We start from the raw sequence: 24600 nt of genomic DNA, 5'->3' as shown, positions 1-24600 counted from the left end.
GACAGAACATCATTTGTTTACATCTTGTAAATGTCGCCTAATGAACACCTACGAATGGGCATATGCGAGAACTGTCCCTGAGCTGGAACAAAGCAATGAACTACAGGTCTGAAAACGCTCTTAGGTGTAGGATACATACATATATCTGTGGGTGGGGTGGAGGGTGTACATGCAGTATGTCCACCTTTACTTCAGGCCAAATCGTCCTCCTGTTGCTCATTGTATATGCCCATTTGGCACAGTGAGCTGACATATATTCTTCCTTTAAGCCTGTTAGGCCCAGATCTTGAAGGAGGATAGACAAGCGCAAACACAGACGAGCTCCCAGGGGCTGACGACACCCCCGGGGGTTACAGGGGAGTCAAAGAAGGGGGCAAGGACATATGCTGAGGCATTAATCTGCTAATAGAAAAAGAGCCTCGAACAGCTGGTCTTGCGCCAAACTCCCAATCTTAATCGTGTCAACTTTCTGTTCAGCTGCTCTGACTGTGGGCCTCGCTGTGAACAACAGAGCTGCCACTGAAAGAAGATTGTCCATGTTTCACTCTAAGTGTCTCGTTAGAGAGAAAGCCATCTTATGCAACCGTGGTGCTCTTGTGTGCACATGTGTGCGGAGAATGTTGGTTCCCCACAGCATGTAGCGCAGTGTACCAGCGTGAATAACTTTTTTTTTTTGCATCATTTCCCTCTTCCTCCTAAGCATAAAAACATGAATATTTAAAACTACATCAAACACATTCATGAAATATTAAAATGCTCGAGAAACAAGAAAAGCTTTTATCCTCTCTCTTATTCATATGTGTTTTCCAGCCTCTCTCTCTTCTGCTCGCACACACACACACACGTACACACACATGTACTGGCACGCATGCGCATCAGCGCTTCGCACTTACCCATGGGTAAGAACGACAAGCCTTCCCACTCGATCCGCTCTTCTGTGGTATCAGCACATTGCTACATTAAATAGAGGAGGCGAAGATGCAGGAAGGTTCAATAATTTAGCCTGGATTGAATTCAGGCATTAGAAGTCTCTGCATGTGGATGTCATGTTGTACAAGATACCTAACAGATGCATCACATTTCAGGAGGGCCTGCGTTCTGTGAGAACTTTGCCTTCGGAGGAGTCATCCTCTCTAATGTGCATCCTGTTTGGGGAGATGGATTTTGGCTGAAAGATTAAGCTCTGACTCGTAGCGTTCTGTTGTGTATGTAATGCTGTATGTTGACAGGGCAAAGTTAATCTGTGGAGCCCTCTCTTTTCCTGTGATACTCCCTCTTTCTCTTCCCCCCAATACTCTCTATCTCCCTCTTTCAATTTCTCTCTCTCTCTGTCTGGCTAAGGGCTAGAGGCTGTGCTAATCACTGTAGCAGCAGCTCTAAGCAGATGCTGCTGTGTTTTTAGAAAAGATCCTGTTAAGCGTGAATTTAAAAAATGTTGTGTAGGGGTAAAATCTTGCTCTCCCCTCTCCCATCACGCTTCGTGCCAACAGCATAGCCAACCTGTTGGTGTTATTTCCGCAGCTTTGTCCTCTTTTGCACTATTTGGTGCTGCCCTGCTGTTGCATTCAGCCACTGTAATGTAAATTGAAACGAGCCTTCTGTTTTATGAGCAGCACGGGTTGAATTGACTTGTTGGATTATGCAGAGGCTGAGGTTATATCATGTGTGCATGTCTTTGTGCAGCTACATGGTGTCTTTTGAAGGCAACGAGAGATTAATGGCAGAAAAAAATCCTATAAGACTGTGCGGCGCATTGATTCTGTCATTTTGGTGGCTCTTTCGTTTATGCATTTGTTCTCGTGCTGCAGCATTTTAATGCACTCTCTGCTCAGTCCGGTCTCTCAGCCTTATGTAGGACAGGATGGAGTAAAATGGACGGATTAAAGAAGATGGCAATTTTTGTTTGAAGCGAGCCTTGTTTTATTCATCTTTGTTCTCGTCCTCTTTCCCCTGGTCGTCTCAGTCAGGGAGATCTCCGGGTGAGCCGCTTTATTGTAGGCTAAATCTAATCAAAGGGAGAAGTGCTTTTAAATGTCTTTTGCTCCCCGGGGCGAAACGTTTGTGGGCTTCTCCACTCTCGCCAGTGCGTCCTGCCCAAACTCCGCCGCCACTAGATGCAATTAATATTGAGCGGATACCACGGCCTGCACTCCCCTCATATAATAACAGTGTTGGAACAAAGGTTAATGCTTTGAATCTAATCTGTGTCCTCGTCATTTTCAATGCAGCTGTGATGCATGTGAAGGGAGGTAGAGATGTTGAGGGGGGGCAGCAGGTCTGGAGAGACGTTGGTAGTCGTTGCAGGGCTCGGACAGAAGCAAAATTAATTACTGGTCTCTATAAATTCAATGTCATGTCTCATTTTCTCTAATCCTCCCCGCCTTTTTCACTTCCGAGCAGCGCTTACAGAGAAGCTTGGGAAGACTAATGAAAAGGCCTCTTAGATGCTAATGGCAAATTAGCCTTCGTGTCACTTTTGGAAGCTGTGAGCGGAGTGACTGCCTGTTCACTGAGGAGGTGGCCAGACGGCGGCCTGGACTGCTGCTGCCCAGCACACACACGCACAGAAATGATGTAGAGGGCAAGGTTAGCGCTCTAAACATGACAGTTTTAATTTTAGACAGGTTCTGTTGTTTATTTGCCTCACACAATGCTTATCCCTCATTTTTCTGCTGTAATTGTGTGTTTCTGACACACGAGCCCAGATACGACTATTCTGAGAGACAGTTTGCTTTCTCTTGGGGGGATTTAGTGGTTTGGATGGTGAGTAACTAGCCAGATCTGGTTCCAGCTCTCTTTGCTGCTGTTGTTAGACTGGACCAGAGTCAGGTTTAACTACTCACCAGGATTACTGTCTGATCAGGCCTGAGACACAAACATACTGAGTTACAAACTTGCTTGGATAAAACATCTCTTCTCTCTGGTGAATCCAAGCAGACATGCTGAAGAAAAAAAGCGACTTATTGATGGGGCTTTGGATCCCAGAGACAGCGTCTGTTTTAGTTTTCAATCTGAAGAATGTTCCAAAACATTTCAGTCTCTCACAGAAAGATACAGTATGTCAGCAGTCGCATGCAGTTTATGTCTCAGTGGTGCTGAATTATTATACTCCCAACAATGTGACTTGGATGACAAATGCAGTTAATTTTTGCCTGTTTGAAGAGCCGGCCACGTATCCCAAATGCCGTGTTATTGTGCCGCAAGCCAATTTCCCCATGGGGACAAATAAAGTATCTATCACTGTCTGTCTCTAAAACATGACACAGACACACATCTGATGTAAAAATATGGCAAAAACAGACTCCGGCCAGTTATTGTTTTATAACTGCGTCCTGACAAAGGGAATGCACAAACTGAAGTATTTATTGTTGTTCTTTATTGGGCTGCAGACCGGCTTGACTAAGTAGCTCTCCCTCATTCCCCTTTTTCTTCCTCTCTTGTTATTTTCAAACACAGCCAAAGAGAAATCCCAGCGCTGTACTTGTGTGCAGTTCTCTCCCACAGCTAACAGAAGGAAAAAACAGCGAGTGGAAAAACAATAGTTGCTCCTGAGAAGGCAGCCAACTAGAGTGTAACATGTGCATTTATGTAAAACTTATAATCCAATTAACAAGTACAAAAAACCCAGTGATCACTCTATTATGGGAATACAAAGGAAGAGAGGTGCCATGTTCAGAAAACTGCTCATGTGGAAAAAAAATCTCAAACGGCGTGAAATGAGTGTGTCTGGTAATGTGTTTGTATAAACCCTGCGCTGGTGCACCTCGACTGGAGCCCTGACATCTCTCGCCTCTCTCCCTCTGCAGGCATACTTCCGACAGGGTGTTGCCCTTCAGTACCTTGGTCGCCATGCCGACGCACTGGCCGCCTTCGCCTCCGGGCTGGCCCAAGACCCCAAGAGCCTGCAGCTGCTGGTGGGCATGGTAGAAGCCGCCATGAAGTCGCCATTGCGAGGTAAGAGGTTGAGAATCCGTGCTATGACAGCGCGTTCGTGTGTCTGAGTGTCACTCTCTGCCGGTGTATTTTGTCCTACAACCGCTCGGGAGCCTCTCTCTGAGATAATCCTCACACTCCGTCAGTCAATAAGTGTGTCGGGCTGACTTTACCTGTCAGTTTTTTACTCACCGTGCAGGCCATCTCTCTATCTGTCCATCTTTCTGTCTTTGTGACTGACTGCTGGTGTCAAGCACTTACCTCCGGACTCCGAGGCCGGACGCCTGCAGCTTCAGCATATCTTATTGTCAGTCGGGCTGATCACACACGCAGATATCCCGTTATCTTAATGAGCATCCAACAGTAATGCCATTGTCTGTGTCTGCCCCGTGTAAGCCTTTTTCCTAAAGCTGAGTGGGTTTATAAGTAGAGTATTCAGGCCTAGATTGTTACTAAAATGTGTTGTTTCTGTTGTGCATTATTATCTGTTGTATCAGCCAACTGCAGTGACCTGATTGTCCGTGAGTAATCAGTGTGGGCCAGCCTAATGAGCCTCAAAACAAACCTGGCAGCAATTTCCCCTCAGATGACCACTGCAGAGGATTTAATATTCTTCAGATCTGGATGGCACCGACTGCCAACATAGACTGAGTCATGCTGCAGTCTTGCTTTGTCATCAGCTCTTTTCCAAACGGTGCTGAAAACTGTGCCTGTGAATAAATGTGGCCTTGTTTTATAATCCAAAATTTACTGAACTGTACAATGAGATCAGCAGCTCTGAGGGGCTTTGTTCGGCGAGGAATCAGCTTTTCTTTGATTGAATACAGTGCTCTTCTGAATATTCGTGTGCAAATGCAGAAGAAAGAGAAGATTGCAAAGAGAATAAAGAATGGAGAGCCCATCTGAGCGGCATTGAGTATATGAGCCTGTCACTGGAGCCAAAACAAGAAAGGGCTTTGGGTGCGAGCCCAGACTTGAGCATCATGAACCAGAATTGGTACTCTCGGTAGGGGAAGACCAACATTTAGCCCAAGCCATAAATCTCTTAATTGTTTACCCTATTTCCCACAGTGCCAGGCAACCAGCAGAGGACCTAATCCAAGGTGTGTTTAGGAGAGGTAGCTAGGTCAAAGGATTAGGAGCAATGATCCTCTCAGAGGGGCTCCTGGCACTGGGGGACGATAATCAATGTTACGCCAGCGAACGGGGAGGATAATCAGTGTTACTCAGCCAAAGTCCCCTGATAAGTGAAAGGTGGGCGAGCGTTGCTTTCTCTCCTTCAAGCGGGCTTTTCACACATAGTTCCTTGTAAATTACTGGGATCAGCTCTCAGGCGACGCTCGTGATTTTACCGGTAACGCATGCAGCTACGGCATGTGGACGGCAAATGGATGCAATGCAGCACTTATGGATGCCAGCAGAGGAAGGAGACGATGGGGCAAGGCCTGATGTACATGCATGCAAGGGGAGATTTTGTATTATTTTCAGGAAGATGGAAACAAAAGAACTTGTATTGCAAGGCAGCTGAAAAAGGTCAGCAGAGCCGTGATTGGTTTGCTGGCTCCAAGTGAAAGCGTCTTTCATCAGACATGCGTAAGCCATTATGTGCTTGTCCCTGCGATGTTACTTCTTTCATTCACACGCAGCTGCATCAGCGTTTTTCCTCAAATGTTACGAGGTCTTGAGGTCGGAAACTGGCGGTAGAGATTTCCCATTTACATGACCCCGTGCAGGGATAGACTGCATGGGTGAAAGAGGCAGAGGAGGAAGAGCGCCACGCTCCTGGCAGCCATGCTTATTTGCCCCTTTACACACTCATCCCTGGATTCAGCTCGTTCATTACTCACCCACCAGTTTACATGCAGTTGAGAAGCAACTGAGGTTTTAGGACATTCTTCAACCCCTCGAGCCACAGATTTGCTTTTCAAGCTGCTACAATCCCATACACGAACTCACTGTACTCAGCGGGTTTCTACCTGCTTGTTTTGGGTCCTAACTACATTGTAATTACACTAAAAAGTCGTAATCCTTTTGTAATTGCTCTTAAGTCTCTCATAGCAGCTCTGTAAACATGACATCATCCCCTCCTGTGCTTAAACTCAATGTTGCTGCCATGTTGCCAAGAAAGAGTTGATTGTATCTCGCCGTGTTTGCGGTGTTCACTTATCTCAGTCATTTATCTTACCACAGACATCCCGACACACTGTGATGTTTACAGTCCTCCCAGAGCACCTTTATGTTTGTTTAATGCCACAGAGCGAAGAGATCCGTCTGATGACATTCATACCAAAATAAATATATTAAGATAGAGGAAGACAAATAATGAACCTCAGAGAACAGTATCAAGGCGTATGTCTTCAAGGACACAGCGTAGTGAATTCATCAAAGCTTGCTTTGTTTCGCCGATAAATTTATTATTATATGTGTAACACCCCAATTCTGAGTGTGTCATATGCAATTCAGCCCTGTCTCCCTCGCACACACACTCCCACTCCTCCTCGCACAGATCAAGGTTTCTTCTCATTATTCTGGAGTCGAGCAGCTGTTGTGCTCTCATGTGACTCATACTGTATTTCCCACAACAAAGGGCTCTCACACAAGTGGAAACTGGTGCAATCTCACCTCCCTCTTCTTGCTGTATCTATCTCTCCCCGTCTGCCACTTCCGATCATCCTGGCAGCAATTTTTCCTCCGCTATCAGCCTTGTCCATCTGTAGCATTGAACGAGCTGTGAGAAATCACCCTCTCGCGGTTTTATCTATTGGAGGTTTTGTTTTAGTATATGTACAGTGATCACACGCGTATTATTCTTACTGTTCGTCCCGCTCCACTTTTGTCTCTCATTCAGCTGCTTGGGGCCAGAGAGAGCGCAAAGGGTCCATTAGCTGTTAATTATTGGACTGTTTTCCACATATGGTGACTAAAAAGGGGTTTTTCACTTGACGATCCCTGCAGATAAACAGTAGAGGAGATGGTCTCACAGTGTGGCAGTTATTGACCCAGGCTGGATCATTCGCCGTTGAAAAGCTTGTCCTTTAACTGAAGGATTTGGAGCCTGTGTTCATTAGCATCTGTCCTGCTGAGGAGCCTTTGAGCAAAGTGCTTTTGATTCCTAAACGCTCCGACCACCAGAGGAGCCGCTGTGTAACTTACCCTGACGTCCGACCTCCCTGGAGAGGAGAAGAAAGGGGAGATTATTTCGACAGAGATCAATAAAGTGTCACATTATTTCTTACATTATTTCCAATGAAAAGACCAAACCCCACCTAACAAGTGGCCCTCTTAACAAGATGCATGTGTAGCCACAGCCTGATATAGGTTGCTTATTCCTTTGTGCTGTAAAGCTCAATAGTCCACAGCTATTAAAAACGCATCAATGGGCCACACTGTCGCACTGGGTTCCTTCATTACAGACAAAACGGGCAGTGTAGTTTATTTTAAGATGGTTCCATGTGCACCGGCCTGCTGCTGCAGCAAACCAACTCATGACCAAATCTCCCAACTGTTTTATGAAATGATCAAACCTTAGTTTCAAAATGAAAGTACTTGTTTGTAATTTGTTAGAAATGTATGTCTGCAGTAGGAATTAGTGGACTTGGCGCTGAGTACCACAGAGAGAATTGGTTGGAAAGTCAGACCAACACATGGGGTTTAGAAAGTTTATCTTGTCATAACTACACATCAACACATGAAACCACGCTGGTTACAGGCTTTTCTGATAAATGTAATCAGATTGGACGGTAGAGCTCTTTTTTTCTAGCGTTCTTGTTTGGTTGTTGTAGCTTTCGTTCTGCTGAGAATCCTCCTCAAACACAGGAGGGAGGGTCTTTATTCACATGAGGTGTTTGGCAGAATAACTCCTCGGTGCACTGCAGAAATGTATTTCAGCCTGCATGTCATGATAGGAAGGTGTGACCCTGGCTGCAAACGCAAACTTAAAAAGCCTCTCACAAGACAAAAGAGGAGAAATGACTCTCTGTTACGATTCTGCATCAGCTGCGTGCGTGTCAGTGAGGCACAGGTCGTAATTCTTCTTCATATCTCGATACAAGGCTCAGTAAACACTCCAGCTTTAGCATTTTGCAGTGTGTGTGTGTGTGCCAGAGTGTGTGTGTGTGTGAAGCAGCACACTCGAGTGTTGTCATAACTACCTGTTTATGAATGCAGCAGCCATGACACCTTTTTAAAAAATGATTCTCTCAGTGTTTGATTTATGACTCAGCTCTCGGTGTCACTCTGAAGGCAATTACAAGCTATGAATGGATATTATATGCACGCACTGTCTCTGTAAGCACGACATTCTGCCAAGTGCTGGAACAGAAGCAGTGCTCTTGAAAGAGCATCATCAGTTATGCTTTTGAGTGCTTGTGTGGGGAAGCATCGCATATTGTGTGCGCGTGCGTGTGCGTGCGTCGGAGTGAATTAATGTCTGTGTGTGTTTCGTAGAACTGCCGAGTTTGTTCAGATATTGTGACTGTACACTAAATGTTTGTCTAAACAAATGAAAGAAGTAGTTTATGAAAGCTTGTGCCTGATGCTGAAACGTAGACTACACTCGCAGCCACACATCTCCAGTTTGTGCAGGCACCGTTACGCCGCGCACTCCTCTGTAAAGCGCTTTGACCTAATTAGTAGCTACTGTGCTCAAAATATTTGCACATACAGGGCCGTGAGAATTAAGCATCCCCCAGACACGCTCCTATACATGAATGCAAATATGCACCGACACACAAATTCGTCAATAGACACAAAAACGCGCACACACTTGGGCGTGCCTCCCTTGCCCCCCTTCCTGTTGTTCGATGTTGGTGTCTGCCAGAGGGCTTTGTAATCTGGAGGGGCTGTGGATCCCGAATCCCGGGCGGCCCACCATTGATTTATGTCATTGTGTGTGTTTTCAGCCTCTTCAAAGGTCACCTTGTGTGTCTCCTTTGCTCTGCATTCATCTGCTGCTGCTGCTACTGTTGTGCATTAGCTGCATTAGTTTCCCCATCGCTCCTTAAAACTCGATCTCAAAACCCATTCAGCCTCCTGCATTCTCCCAAGCAACCGTATCAACTGACACGAAGAGAAGGCAGAAATATAATTTCGCTGTGCGGGTTGTAAAGACAGTTGCCCACAATGCTGTAAACTCGTGCCATTTTTATGCAGAGCTGTTGGAAATTGCCTGAGATTACCCCAGTCGGAGCGGAGGGAGCAGAAAAATGGCTCACATGTTGACTTATTGTCAAATTGTCAGTGAAAGCCGTCAGTCAGCCAAGCTGCAGGCTATGCTTTTCCAGACAGACAAAACACAACCACTAGCAGGGAAAAGCACAATCTGAATTCAGGCAGCAGTCACGTTTGTCTGGTTGGCAAACACATAACACAGTTTCTGCAATCACACTCAGATACTGTTGTCAGTCACCATGTTAGCACAAGGCTATGCTATGGAGTCTGTTTCTAATCTCTGTCTTACTCATGTCCTTCCCGCACAGAGTCTCTCGAGCCCACCTATCAGCAGCTGCAAAAGATGAAGCTGGACAAAAGTCCCTTTGTGGTGGTGTCTGTGATTGGCCAGGAGCTGCTGACAGCGAGCCACCACACAGCCTCTGTTGTGGTGCTGGAAGCCGCTTTGAAGATCGGCACGTGCAGCCTCAAGCTACGTGGCTCCGTCTTCTCGGCCCTCAGCAGCGCCCACTGGTCCCTGGGCAACACCGAGAAGAGCACTGGCTACATGCAGCAGGACCTGGAGGTGGCCAAGACCTTAGGTAAGAGGCCTGAGCCGGGCAGGAAGGGATGAGGAGTTCAGAAAGGGCTTCAGTTTCCCTTTAGCGATTAGCCTTGGTGATTATCTTCTCAATTAATTAATCATTTTGTCTAAAAGTGACATATGTAGAACACTGTGTCCCAGAGCCTAAGCAATAGATTTGCTAGTTTTGTCCAACTAATAGTCTGAAAATGAAAAGTATGTATTCAATTTAGAGTGATATAAAAAAAAGAGAAAAGTAGCTATGGCATTTTTGCTCGATAAATTGCTTTGACAAGTAATGAATTATCAAAATTGTTGCCATAATTTTGTAATTTTAGCCTGGAATCAATGCATTTGCACCTATTTTTAGCTGCATACTTTGGGCTCCGGTGATGGAAATGTCTGTCAGTCAGTGTCAGAACTATCTGAACAACTATTGGATGGATTGCTTTCACATTTTATGCAGACATTCATGGTCCCCAGAGGAAGAATCTTACCCTCTTTGGTGACTTTTCATCCAATCAGATCAAAGTTTGATCTAATTTGTCCAATATTTTGTTCAGTTTACGACAAAATACCAGCAAACTAGTGACATTCCCATCAGCCCCAGCTCTACTCTGTGTTTAACGCTAATTAGCAAACAATTAGCTAAATATCAGCATGCTAACATTATATTCATGAGAATATTAGCATGCTAACATTAGCACTTAGCTCTAAGCACCACTCTACATGCCTTGCAGAGCAGCTAGCGTGGCTATAGGCTCTTTTTCTTGTGTATCTTGATGAAAGTCGGATAACACTATTTCTTTCATGTTTTAAATGTCTAGCTTTGCAGTGAAGACTTTCTCTTTTTTTTACCTGGGACCTATTTTTTTGTCCCTTTGTGTTTTCCCTCATTTGAGCGTCTCCCACCAAAGTGTAAGATAAGTCAAATCTGCGAGAAACTGACAGGATTTGACCCATTTCCTCGCTCAAAAATAGATGTTACTTTCAGCGAGTATGGATACGCTGTGTGGGTGTTAATATAGCGAGAGGAGAGAAAGTTTGAGAGAAAGACAGTAAGGGAAGGAGGAAAAAAAAACTTCAGATGGTTGTAAGATTGAAAAAAAAACTGAGAACAGAGAGTAGCACAGACTGGCTCCACTCTTCTCACCCCCACACAGTTTGACACATGACTGGGCAGAGCAGCTGAAGATAAGGAGCTGTGGTTCTCAGGTGGAGCACAGAGACTTGGGCTGTACTTTGGCCCTGTCTGTGGGGCCTCTCTGTCAGGCAGAAATAATAAGGCTTTCCCCTCTCACCCTCTGGAGCATTGAGATCAACACCACCAGCTGTCAGGGAAGCTGCTCTACTGTGGAGAACTTATAACGGCCACTTTCCCTTTTAAGGCTGCAGTGGCCTGTCGGTGGCATAGATGTGGTTCATCACGTCGCTGTTCAACGGTGGCGGTGGGATGATGTGAAATAAACACTGGTTGCTTTGTAATCACGTAGGCCGTGCTGTAAATATGCTTCGTTGGCTCTTTTCATGTCCCCTCTCATCTCTTTGCCTTTTCCCTCTTCAGGTGACCAAACAGGGGAATGCCGTGCTCATGGGAATCTGGGCTCGGCATTCTTCTCCAAGGGGAACTACCGCGAAGCGCTCACCAACCATCGCAACCAGCTGGTTCTGGCCATGAAGCTGAAGGACAGAGAGGTAAGAAGCGCGCTTTGTGGGCTCAAAAGCAGTTGCAGCAGTCAGAAACGGATAGAGGAGGCTAGCTGTCATTGCAGAGGACAAAGAATCGAGGTTAAAAAGTTTTTTTTTTCTCTCTGAGTCTCTTATCATGTCGTAGGTGTGGGATTGTGCTGTGGCCAGCATTCCTCTATTCGGGCTGTTCAGAGGGTATCTGAAGGAGGAGTCTGAAGGACACAGAGATGCTGCTGCTTTTTGTCTATTTAAAAACACAAGTGTCAAGTTGGTGTGGAGAACAGATGAAGGTGATGGGGGTGGAGAGAGCGAGGCAGTCGGAGAAAAGGCCGGCAGGATCGCCTCAGCAGCTGGCTCGCCTTATTATCAATGCAGACCATTTATGCAGATATTATGCAGATGTTTATCTGGTGCGTGTAGCGTTAAGTCTGGGGCTTTGAAACATACGCCTGTTTTGGAATGTAATTTACACAGATTAAGTTGTTTGAATATGGGGCAGAGAGAGAAAAGAAAGAGTGGGAGGGAAAGAAGAACATGAAGGAGACGAAGGGAAATTAGTTCGACAGACTGATCCACTTTTCCTGACTGTTCGGTGCCCTCATTTTCTCTTCACTCCCACTTCTCTCTCCTCTGTGGTCATTGTTGGGGGGGTGGGGGGGAGGGTGGGTTGACAGGTGCTTGTTCCAACACAATTCCCGTCACACGAGGAGAAGAATGGCCTTCGTTTCCCCTTCAGTCCTTATCCTCCCCACCAGGCCGGCAGGCCTGCTTGTTTGTGTTCCCTGATATCAGGAGACATTTAAACAGTCCAGTCAGAAGCAGCACAATGCACCAGGATGAAACTAACGGCTGAAGAATGAGGCCAGAGGTCCGTCTGACATCTCTCCCTCCCACAGTTTGAGGATGTGTGCAGAGCAAAAGTATGATTATGAGTCTACAGACGTCAGTGCCAAAACCCTCTGTCATGTAATGAGGTTAGAGAGAGAGATGAGTGAGAGACATAGAGGACACATGCACAGTCGTCAGCGTCTGCTCTGAGGGTTTGACTGCTCTGCACATGGTTGGCTGTCGCAGTAATTTGGCCGACCAAATGTATGTGTGTGTTTTTGTGTTTTGTGCGAGTGTGTTTATTCCCACCCAGTATCAAATGTTCAGACAAGTGCCGTTTGAGCTCCTACTGACGTTTAAAGACCTGGCAGTGCGGTATATCCCTATCGAGCTGCTGGAATCCATAGTGCACCACATTATCAGGCCACTGAGGCCTGCGCTGCTCACATGTCGCTTCTTAGAGGAAAACAGTACCCAAACTGCTCCCCCCACGCTTACATGCAAACGGGAAATGGACCCCTCATGAGCGCGGAGTGTCCTGGAGCCTGCTGGAGGTCATTAAACACCACGAATAGTTGCATCATATGCAAAATGTCCCGATTGGCCCGGCATGGCCCACCCCCCCCCACTCTGCTCTTGTTCCTCTGAAGGCCCCTAATCAGAGTCATATGTGTGTCACACCACCTGGTCTCCCTCAGAACACACTGGGGCCTGGCGGATAGCTCATTACGGCCGGCCTGTTGTTTTTGTTTCTGATGTGGACGTTTTATCTGGCCTTTCTGAAGCTGAGGTCACTTCCTAGAGGCCGGGGACAGGATGTTGTTTCTGACTTGATTTCCAGCGTTCGGCCTGCAGTCTGGGAGTGCGGAGAAGAGTCTTAGAATGAAGTGTATGGCATCGATTCCAGTCCTCAGTGATAAAGGAATATGTGCCATATGTGAATCGAAATGACTTTAATTAGAGCGCTTTGCAGTTGCTTGAATTTCCTGGCGACTTTAGTGAAATCATATACAGTAAGATGTTTGATGTGATAAAAGGACCTGGTGGACCATGTGGCTTTGATATGACGGGGATGTGGGTTTTGATTCTGGTGTGTTTCAGTTTTTGATCATGTGGGTAAAAAGCTTGAAAGATGATAACAGACGCATTTAAATGAACTCTGTGAACTTCTTACAGTTTGTGTGTGTGTGTGTGTGTGTGTGTGTGTGTGTGTGTGTGTGTGTGTGTGTGTGTGTGTGTGTGTCTGGTGTTAGACTGCCACATTTAAAGGAAAATCCTTTAAAGGATTATTGCAACTCAGATTATTGTTGTTTATGAGTTATATCAAGTTAAACTGCTGAGATCTGGGCATGCAGTGATATGATTGGACGAGTGGTCTGACTTCCTGGTCCAGCTTTGACCTGCGGTTCTCACCATAGCTGTGCACGCGGGCATTTTTTTTTAGACATGATCACGCGGCTTGTTTACAACCTGCCTCATGTGTTTCTTGACACATTGGGCTTTATTGTCGCCATGTTCCCACATCCCAACAAGGGTTAGTGTTGGTTAATTTCGGTAGCCTAACATCCATTAACTGGAAACTAACCGGTTAATTTTTAAGATAAAATGCAAAATAATGGGAACTGTTAGGGCTACTTTCCTTCTTTTAGCACGCTAATGAGTGTGTGCAAACTGACTTATGGACTGACATTCATAAGCGGTGAGAAATATTCTCTGAGGTTAATGATTTGCGTCCCTAATCTCAGCAATTACTGGAATTATCGTTTAAGTAATTATCCCTTAAAGGTGGCAGTACGATATACTGTTTGTACCCCAGCAACGTCTCAGCCTTCTGTGTATGTCTGTTAACACTTATATCGATGCCACAGCTAATGTTAAGTAGCGGCGTAACTCCAGGCTCTGGTTTACCGCAACACTTCAGCTACTAGTCTGTAGTACAGGGCGAACAGTGGCCTGTGTGATGAAGGAGAAGAGAGAGACAAAAAACAGAGATCCCACGTCAGTGTTCTCTATAAATCAAGAGGCAGCACTGTACCTTGGTCCTGTTATATCAGTAAAGGAGCCATGCATGGGAACTCTTTTCATCCTCTAATAACCAGGGAAGAAAATCTCTTTTGTGGCTCTTTAGGGCTCAAGGCAGCAAAAAAAAAATGCAGCTGAGCGTTGGCCACTTGCCTGTAGCTGACCGGTGGACTCTGTGACACTAATAAATCGTCCTGAATCTGACCAGGATGCTCATCTATAAAGACAGGGAACTGGGGAAAAAAAGAAAACAAAACAGAAAAGATGGCCGAGCTGGGGAAAGGCTCAAAGAGTGAGCGCTCTGTCATCCGCGACTGGGACTGGGAGCTGCAGTCCAAACCAGTGAGGTCATAGGCTAGCATGAAGTTAGTGTTTTTCTTAAGCTCGCTGCCTTTTGGAAATATCCTTAGCAGATTTTCAGCTGTCATATATACTGCAGATAGAACATAAACACACTCCCTGGTCGTTTTAGCTGTGTGTGCTTTTCCAACTTTTGTTTTTGTCCCAGTTTCCACACCTGGCTTTATCCACGGCCTGCCAGTAACCATCTTAAACAAAGGCCTTCTCCAGCGTTGTGAAACAGAGCTGTTAAACTAGGTCTTTCCTCTCCAAACTCCCTTTCTCGTCCCCTCTGTTTGTCTGTGACGTTTTCATCTTAAATAGTAGGTTTAACTAGAAGGAGGTAACCCCTAATTTGGGGTGTGAGTATTTAGGAGAAGCTGAGGCGGGCTGGCAGTGGTGCACTCTGTAATTATGTCTTGTGTGATGTTGAAAAGAGTCTCCGCTGCTGACTACCCCAACCCCAAGTTGAAATGGAAATCACGATCAGGGAAAAGTAAAAAGGATACTAACAATGTTTTTTTTCCATCCACTCCGCAGTTCTGCTCCGTCTCCTCCCGCCATTCTCTTCTTTAACTCACTCTTTGTTTATCCGTGCTCGCTCTCCCTCTCGCTCCATCTGCCCAGAGGAATTTACCCAAACTTTGCCCCTCACTCTGGAAGTGACACGGACTATTTCATCATGGCTGTTTATCTTGCTGCGAGTTTGGGGCCGTGCGGATCCCGCCGGTCTGGACCCTCGTTCCTATAAAGCAGCTGAGAGATGAGCCTCTAAATACGGGGTGAGGAAGAGGCCTAAGTGTGGGTGTTCGTCTTGTCAGGGTCAGGGTTTGTCAGTGTTTGTCAGCACTCTAGCAGAGGAGGGGATCATTAAGGAGTCATTAGGGCATGGACGTGTGCCTCCGCCGCCTTTCTTGAGGCCCCACGTCAATGGAGGATGGCGGGGGGGGGACTTGGCACCCCTGTCTCTTTTCTTTAGCCTCTGCTGCTTTGCTGATTAAGAAGGAGGATTTGGGGATGATTAGATGGGCTAATTTAGTTGAAATGCTGGGTGGGGACAGGAGGAGAGCTGTGTCTGTCTAAATAAAAGACAACACTTGTCTTGTTCGCTGTGTGCATTCATAGGGGAAGGTAGTCTGTGAGCGCACTCAGCTGTTGATATTACTTTTCCAGTAAAGCCGCTGTGAGCAGTACGACCACATACAGAAGTACCTGCTTCCTCACCTCCTGGTGTGCTAGACTGAGGCACGGAGCTCGCCATGGTGCAGCGGCTCTAACAGCATGTCCAGCCCGCTGTGCCTTAATGACACACAGGCTCTCCTCGGCCCAGTGGTTTAGAACTGCTCTACAGCAGCTCGCTTAGCCATGAATCATGAGAGATGGACGGCGAGCACCAGCCAATGGGCCATGACCAGAACTGGGAAACAAGGATTTGTGTGTGCGTGTGTGTGTGTGTATTAATAGGAGCGCACATCTGTGTTCCCCTCTTGCAATGGTACGTGAATGTGTCATGTCCTGTTCATGTGTGTGTTTGTCTTGGAACGTGTGTTTGCAAAGAAAGACTAAGAAGGAGATTTTCAGATTGTGAAACGTTTTTTGTGTGTAAAATGTGAGATGCTTTTTTTACCTTAAGGCTTTCTTTGAACTGTCTTTGAGATCTGCTGCTGATTGGAGTGTTGCAGCACACACGCATCATTTTCACACATCAGCAGAAACGTGTGTGTGTGTGTGTGCATGCATGTGATGGAGAGAAAGCGTGTGTGAATGTGATGCCCGTGGCTATGATTTGTGCTTGTACAGGTTGCAGTGTAATGGTGTATGTATGCCCCGCAACGTACCGCTGACCCAGAACATGCGGCGCTTTGTGCGTGCACGCACAGCAAAATCAAGGTTCATAAACATGTGTTTCCTCTGTGTGTGTATGCACATGCATGCAAACGTGTGTGTGTGTGTGTGTGTGTGTGTGTGTGTGTGTGTGTGTGTGTGTGTGTGTGTGTGTGCTGCACGTTTGCTGCATTCGAGGTGACGCAGCTTTGTGTCTCCCCCAGTGGAGCGTTTGGAAGACTGTCAGAGAGATGAATGACTGCTGTTATATCGACTACTGCTCTCTGCCTCTCCGCCGCCTCCTCCCTCTCTCCTTCCTTAGTGCCCCATGCTCCACTTCTCCTTCCCTCCGCCCTTCCACATCACCTCCACTTCCTTCCTTTACTTTTCTCCCACCTCGCTCCTTCTCCACACCTCCTTTTACACTCTCTTCATCTCATTTTTCTCCTCCGTGTCCCTGTTTGTCCTATCCTTTCTCCATTTTCCAGAACCTCAGACCATGTCACCGTTATTATGTGGCGGAGTGGCCTTTAGAAAGAGCAGACACAATCCACTTTTAAAGGATTCTTTGCCATCAGGGGTTTGGATTTTCAAATTGGCTCTACAGAGCTGAATGCTGTATGGGTTCCTACATTTACTGATTAAAGCGTCAATACACAAGCATCACAAACCCCGCTGCTAATGCTGCTCTAACAAGACCTTAATCTAAACACTGCAGTGCCCTTTGTAGATTGAACTGCTCGCAGTCGGGAAGTTGAGTAATTTGTCTGGAATATTACACCTTGTCTATCTTTTTCTCCCTTGCTGCTCCAATCAAGGGCAACACGGAGGGACAGATTAGATCACAAATAAACAGTGACATGGTCACAGGAGAGTCTCTCGCTCTCTGATACGCTGTTTTGGCGCACAATATGATTATAGATGACAACCAATAGACGCATAGATGGTGCTCATCAGAGGGAGGAGGGAAGCCAGCCGGCTCCTTGGGGCTTCCACTGCACCACAGGACACAGAGTACGCCGTAGAGCTTTTAATCATTATGAAAATCAAACGTCCGATCATTAATCCTGGCAGAGTGATTTGATGTCGCACGGCGAGAGGGATGAAGACGGAACGTGCCAACTCATCTTCCCTCAATAATGGCTGACGATAAGGGATGGAGCCCGATTAAAGGCGTCAGCCGGCGGAACGTTAGTTCACATCGCTTTGATTGAAACGAATTGCATGTCAGTGTAGCCAACTGAAACGCTCCCACCTCCATTTCCTCCCAGTGTTTGAGAGGTCCCAGAAAAGTTCTCATTTTCTGGAAAGCCCGCAAGTAGCCCGAAGAGGCTGCTTAATGTGCTGGCTTTCAACGTGCATGATTAATTCATTATCTGATCTCAGTAATCCTTATTACAGAGGGGGTGAGACATTTTCATGTAAATTTGGATTCCTGCCATCAGGGTAATCTAGGTGTTATTCGCTGGTGACCAAAAAACGCATCTGAGACCAGACTTGGAGCAGACCTCCCAGTTAAACCTGGCACTCCCTCTTCTTCTTCGCCTCCAGCCTCAGTCCAGCCCAGCCTTCATCCACGCTGACCAGAGAGCCATTTAAAGCTCTGGAACTGCATCCCTTTCTCCAGTCCGATCGATAGTGGAGCTGTCAGCAAGATGAATGGGGGCTTTAGGAAGTCCATTTTAATGAAGGAGAAGGCGAAGGAGCAAGGGAAAGAGAGGTACTTGGAGAAAGGGGGAGTAGAAGGAGAGGGGGAGAGCCACCAAAGGTAGTTATGAAGGGAAGGAAGGAAGAGGGAGAGAGGAAAGGAAGGAGAGAGGCAACGAAGGAATGTGTGTATGTGTTTATTGAGTGTGTGTGTAGAATTATATGTGTACTGTGTAATACTGTCTCCAGTGACAAGGGTTGGGGAGGGGTGGACCGGGTTGATTTAGCTACAGTAAGACCTATTTCTAGCTCAGCAGTGTGAAATGGCTCCTTAGCTACAGTAACTTGTAAAGTACACCCCAACACAGAAACCTATATTAGTGGACTGAGGGGATTTCATCTGGCCTGCACACCAACTCCACATCAAGTCCTCTGGCTCGTGAATCATGTCAGCAGCTCTGTGGTAAAAAGATATTGTTGTGACAGGGGAGAGCTGCACATCTGAGGGAACTCCCTCCACAACTGCCCTCAACCAGCACACTGGCTCGCTTCAAAAGATCTCCGTGCATTTGCACTCAGAAGGCGTCCTCTGGAGCAGACATTTAATTTTGTTGATGTTGTAGTTTTGTTTTCAGCCTCTTTAATTGGCATTCTGAGCTAACACCCTTTGCTTTACATCAATATGCAGAAAAGGCTGCATGATAATTGGTGATTAGGAGCTGAGGTCACAGGTTAGGCACAGCCAGCAGTGTAGGCCAACAATTTCCTTTGGGCAATGGCCTCAGCCGAATCCTGTTTTCACTCACTGGAGCAATTACTAGCGCTGATTAGTCGGTGCGACTATGGAAATGGTTGTCGATTTATGCATATAGCCAAACACCTACTCTACTCAGTCAGAGCTTTGCCCATCAAGAGTGCTCAGTACCCGATAAAACCACTGACATCCAAACAGATAAAAGACAAAACTGATCCAGGGACCTGAAATAAAACACTTTATATAACTGGAAGGGTGCTCAGAGAGCGCGTACCTCTGCCAAGGCCGATAGCCCACTTTTCTGTGATATGCAAATCTGCAAGCGCAAACTTCACGCTCCATATTATTGCTTGTTCTCACGAAGCATAAAGGTATGTGTGCATTTACACTCCAAAGCCTCACTTTTAGAGAGGTACAGTTGGACCAGTTCCTCCATGAAACCACTGCCCCTGAGTGCTCCATCACGACTGCTTTCTGTATGACGGCTGAGCAGCTGCATGTCGGCTGTCCCAGTGGATCATGTGACACGGAGTTATCGTATTTCTACAATTGGCTTGTTTGCCACAATTAAACTTTACTGCCATCATCAAAAGTGAGAAATGATTTATGTGTCCTCCCTCGTGATTCAGATCCGCTCTGAATTTTAACGGGTTCTTCCTCGGTCCACACTACACCCTTCCACCAAAGGTTCATGAGAATCAAAAACACGGCCTCCTCGGTGGAGGTAGGGATGATTGTTGTAGAAGGAGCTCTGTTAATCACTCTTGACTGTCATCTTTCTGCTCTCTGTCCTTCTGTTTTTAAAGGACCACTGTGAAGGATTTAGTGGCATCTAGTGGTGAGGTTGCAGATTGCAGCCAACTGAATACCATTGCCTCACTCCCCTGCTTCCAAGCATGAACCGCATCCTCTGTAGATGTAAAGATCTGATTCTGAGGAGCATGAGTATTCATTTCAGATTAATGACAGCACAGTTATGAATATCATATTCCATTTCTGCCAGTTGATCCCCAAAATCAGACACAGTGGACCTTTAAAGAGCAGGCCAGTGTGCTGCTGTGTGACCTGTGTCAGCTTTCTCTGATTATACCATGAAGAAATATATAGATTTCCTTTCAGTGGCTTCTGAATTTGTCCAGAAAAATAGTTCAATCCAAAGTAATAAATAATGAATCAGCAATGTGTGCCATTCCTGAGATGATCATGCATTGAATATATGTCCAGTTGATTGGCTTTGTATCCAGATTCCTGTTCCGAATACATGAGATACGTACATCACGATAACAAAGAAAGGAACTGCTGTAAGTTCATTCTCATGGTGCAGTATATTCTGTCCTCCCTCCCCTTCCTCCTGTCCCTGAAACAGGATGCGTTGTAAAGAAATGCCCCTCCACCATCTGCGCTCCGTCTTTCTCGGATCTTTAAAGAGTGAAGCCAAAGATCGGAAGCGGATTAGTCCTCAACGCTCGCCCGTCTGTAAAATAGAGATGAGCTTGTTCTTAGAGATAAGATGAAATTCAGATGGTGCTGTGGAGTTTCGAAGCAGTCTGTGTGTGCGTTTGCGGAATGGTTTCTGTATTATGAGGGAACAAGGGGTCTCGCTGGGAGAGAGAGGTCAGCGCGGATACAAGCGTTTGATGTTTGCATTATATATGGCTGCAGCACACACTGGGATGTAGGAGACAGTGTTTTTTGCAGTGTGAGGAAATGGTCTTCTGCAAGACTCCCTGACATCACGCCAAATACGGGGATTATAACTCGGCTCGGCTCTGGCCCCCGAACAACTTCTTTACACTGAAACTTGCTCTCGTTCTCTCTCTCTCTCCGCTCTCATCTTTAGCTTTTGTCCCGAGTTACAGCAGTGTCAGCATTCTTGTCCCTGTGGCACAGTATCCAGACCTTCCCCACTCTCTCTTGGACGGGAGCCCTGTGTCTGTATGAGGAGGTGGAATGTGTCTTTGTGGAAAGCGCTCAGAGAAAGCAATAAAATGGAGAGAAAATACGAGGCCCCAAGTGAGTGAAATGAAAGCACTCCATCTTAGGAGGGGACGGAGGCCTACGGGTTCTGCTTATACTTGACCTTGTAGCGCTCACAGTATGGTCTCTAAATAACAGTCGAGACAGGCCTTAGCTGGCTACACATCAGCCTCAGAAAAAGCTCTTGAATGTGCCGTCTTAAATCGAGAAAGGGACCAAGTTGAATCAAGGCTGTAAAATATTCAGTAGAGGGCCCAGAGGTACAGACTGCTCTGTTTTTTTTTATTGTAGCCAGACTCAATCCTGAAAAGTTAGTAGCTAATGCTGCTGCTGTCAGCTGATATAATTGCAGCCATTGACTTTTGCTTGGGGCAAGGTGTGGACGTCGTCGTTCGTTGTGGTGCCACATGCGCACACACACGTCCAAAATTACACACACTTTTATGAGATTAGTGCCGTTCACTGACCATGGACAAGGGTGCAGGTTTCTCATTTCGAAATGCTGTGTAAATTACTGCATTACTAATACGCTAATCCACCTTAAATCCATGTTTACTTTCCTACAATGACAAATAATGTTGTATTGTCAGCTTTACTTCAAGGAACGCTGAGTTTAACTATCATATTTTTGATTGATTTTCAATTCTAGCATCTTTTTAGGAGAATTGTTGCTCGAAATGAAAGCATAGCTCGTGCAGAGGAGGTGCTTTTTTCAACCCTGACTTGCGCCTGCGGTCTTCCTCTCATGCTACATAAAACCCCAACAACCTCCAGTAATAAGATATGTTGCTCAAGAGAGAAAAAGCCAGGTTTAAAAAATGTGCACATTACTCTCTGCTGCTCATAAAGCCTTTTGCTGTGAGTGCATGGTAAAAATTGAAGGTGACTCATGAGCACATAAACATTTTGACCAAGTGGATCAGGGATTTTTATGAATTTTAGCTGGACAGTAAGATGACATCCTTTCCCAAACTTGAAATTGACCATTGAACCGTTCTTTGTTTTATAAAATTCCTGCAAAATTGGTTCTTGGTATCAGACTTGCTTCTGCAGACTGCACACAGCTGCTCGTGTGTGTTATGTTTTGTGATTGTGGTGATGAAGAAAGTGTGTGTGTGTGTGTGTGTGTGTGTGTGTGTGTGTGTAATGAGTTGGGCATCTGTGAATATGTGCACGGGCACGTTTTTTGACTTCATCGCCATTCAGAGAGGCTTAGCGTGATTAGAGTAGTGTGATCCTCTGAAGAGTTAATGATGAGAGAAGCAGTGGCTCCACAGAGGCCAATCACACGCCAGCCTCTGACAGCATGCAAAGGCTTATCTTGCTCTATGTATTGTGCCTGTGTGTGTGTGTGTGCGCGCGTGCGCGACTGTGTGTGCACTGCATAGGTTTTAATACGTGGGAACATATATGATGGGATTTCAGCTATCATTTCTCACATGATAATGTTTGTTATCATCTACTCTGAACACCATTAGAATATGCATGATTCCTTTGTCTGGATGTTTGACATTTGGGGGTTTATGGACATGCAAAGCAGAATTTATAATCATATAGCTTCATTATGCCGGTGTCAGACATGGATCCAGCACAGGAGGGGCTCTTGGTACCTCCGGGTGTAGTTCAGGGCTACACAGCACATTGAGGAAGGCCGAAGGCGGTTTCCCCCTCCCCAAACTCCAGGGGACTGACTGACAGGCTTAATGACACTGTCGGGGTTACAGCACGTCTCCAACTCATTTTCAAATGTGATTGAAGTTCGCAGTGGGTAGCTTTTCATCAGTGTTGAGCAGACAAAAGGGACCTTTTCAGTATTGTCTTTGCATGTGCGTGCAGTTTGTGTGTTTGCACATGTACGCCTACAGTTCTGAAGAGACGCGCGAGAGAAAAATCGCTTTATGGTTATTATCCAGGCTGTGCTGGAATCTCGCGTTCCCACAGATGATGAGTGTCGTATGGGCTTGTCTCCAGTGTGCACTCGGCTTGTTTATTGCATACCACATGTACACACTGATGTAGTTGCAGGCAGACAGTGAACAGAGGAGACTGCACAAATAGGATTTTATGTCTGGGTCAGTGTGTCATTAAACCAGGCTGCCTTTTTCTAGCACCCACATTTACAGGAAGACTTATTACAAACAGAAACAAAATCCAAATAGCACATTGTCTTCTTTCAAGCTTTTTGAGCAGGTATACGAGTAATGCAGCATGCAGGAGTTGTTATGTAAAGAGTCTGGTCTGATGGTGGACTGGAGCAGTACGTCTATTGGTCGGTCTGCTCCGTGGACTCTTGCTCGGCTCTGGTTACAGTCCACCTCAGTTTAGGCCTGAGCCATTCATGGCTGCAGATGTGGGATGAGTCATGTAATAGTTGTTGGTGTTGGCTCAGCTGTACTTCTAACCCCCTCCTCCTTCTCACCCTTCCTTTCTCATTTCCGCCCCCTTTCCTCGCTCACTTTTTTTCTCAGGTCCTCCAAACTAGCCCGCTCGCCTTTGTGAAGCAGCAGTCAGGCATACGTTATGGCTGTGAAGTCTGCGTCCTGTCACTTAATGGCAGTGCAAAGAGTGGCCTGTGATTGCTCCATCACTCCAGTGTGAAGAGGCCAATCTAACACGGAGAGAAATCCACTTTGTTTGAAGCCACACTGATGTTTTTCCTATCATTCTTGCACTTGACTGGTGGAAGTGGAATTCAATTGGTGCTTACGTGTCTGCTTTGAGTCAGCTGACGCTCTTCAGCTCTTGCTCAGCATGCTAAGTTCCCCCCCCCACCTCGCGCACCTTCTTTTAACTTCAGCTTGTCCTCAGCAGGGAGAGTTAAGCACAGCCAAGTATTCCTCCTACGCTGGCAAATCCCCCCTCTTACATTGCGTGACCTGAACACAACAGGCATTCCAGAAAAATCAGGCCTTCAAATTCCAATACAGTCCCTGCACAGTGTTTGGTAAACATATTCCCTCTCTCCTCTCTCTTTCTAGCTCTACCTCCTTATTCCTTGAGCACCTCTTTTCCCTCCATGTATCTCTATCCATTACTATGAGTTGTTATTTCTTCCTCAGAAGGCCTATGTTAAAGTAGCAGAGACAGATGTGTGTTTGTGTGTTTTTTGTGGGCACCGGCCGGGTTGTAGGAGCAGAAAGTAGCTCTAAGCAAACATAAATCTTGGATGGCTCTGCTGAGGTGCCGACTTAATTTGTGGCTGAAGGGCTGTAACAAAACCCAATCACCCTTCCACTGTGGCTTCTATTCTGCCAGAGGTGAGAGATACAATCAGAGCCCCTGCTAGCAACTATTTACCCTCCCTGTCAATCAGAGTCCCGTGGCGGGTGCTCACAGCTGGAGGCATCACTGGCAGGTGGCCCAGCATCTCCCCGAAAAGAAGCCTTAAAAGCAACGATTATTTCCCAATTGCTCCTTCCTGTCTCATCCGCACCACACCCCGAACCACGTCTCGACCCGCCCTTGATCTCTCGTCTGCCGCCATCTTTATCTTCCTGTCTGCGTGGTTCTCTGTGGTCTATATTACCTGCAAACGAATGGCATTGGTGGATCTCTGCGGTAAATTCCTGCGAAATATTGGACTTAAGGAAACTAATTAGGAAATTATCGTTTTGATCCTGCTGCCTTTACATACACACGCAGATTCGAAATAGGGACACAGCCCCCGCCAAAAGGCAGATGTGTCTTGCATGGGACATGGAAAGGAATGTTCCTGGGATTTGGTTTCCATCATGCTGCACTAAGGGAGCTTAACATCCTCATGGTCTTAAATCTCTGTCACAGTGGGAAGCAGCATGTGCACACATGTGTTTTTGTACATGTGTGCATATGTGCATAATGTGTTCATGGATGTAAT

General features: G+C 46.2%; 1 protein-coding gene across 4 annotated transcripts in view; it reads left to right on the top strand.

Annotated features, from left to right (window-relative positions):
* LOC139332680 (tetratricopeptide repeat protein 28-like) overlaps window positions 1-24600 on the top strand; it is a 158960-nt gene that overhangs the window by 88735 nt on the left and 45625 nt on the right. For all 4 annotated transcript variants that reach the window (XM_070964745.1, XM_070964744.1, XM_070964747.1 and 1 more), the window contains 3 exons: window positions 3807-3954; window positions 9411-9683; window positions 11229-11359. In XM_070964745.1, the coding sequence (XP_070820846.1) occupies window positions 3807-3954; window positions 9411-9683; window positions 11229-11359 (552 nt within the window). The remainder of the gene's footprint in view (window positions 1-3806; window positions 3955-9410; window positions 9684-11228; window positions 11360-24600) is intronic.

The sequence above is a fragment of the Chaetodon trifascialis genome, chromosome 6 (genome assembly GCF_039877785.1).
Source record: "Chaetodon trifascialis isolate fChaTrf1 chromosome 6, fChaTrf1.hap1, whole genome shotgun sequence".
NCBI classification, from domain to species: domain Eukaryota; kingdom Metazoa; phylum Chordata; class Actinopteri; order Chaetodontiformes; family Chaetodontidae; genus Chaetodon; species Chaetodon trifascialis.
This window is presented reverse-complemented; position numbering and strand designations above follow the sequence as displayed.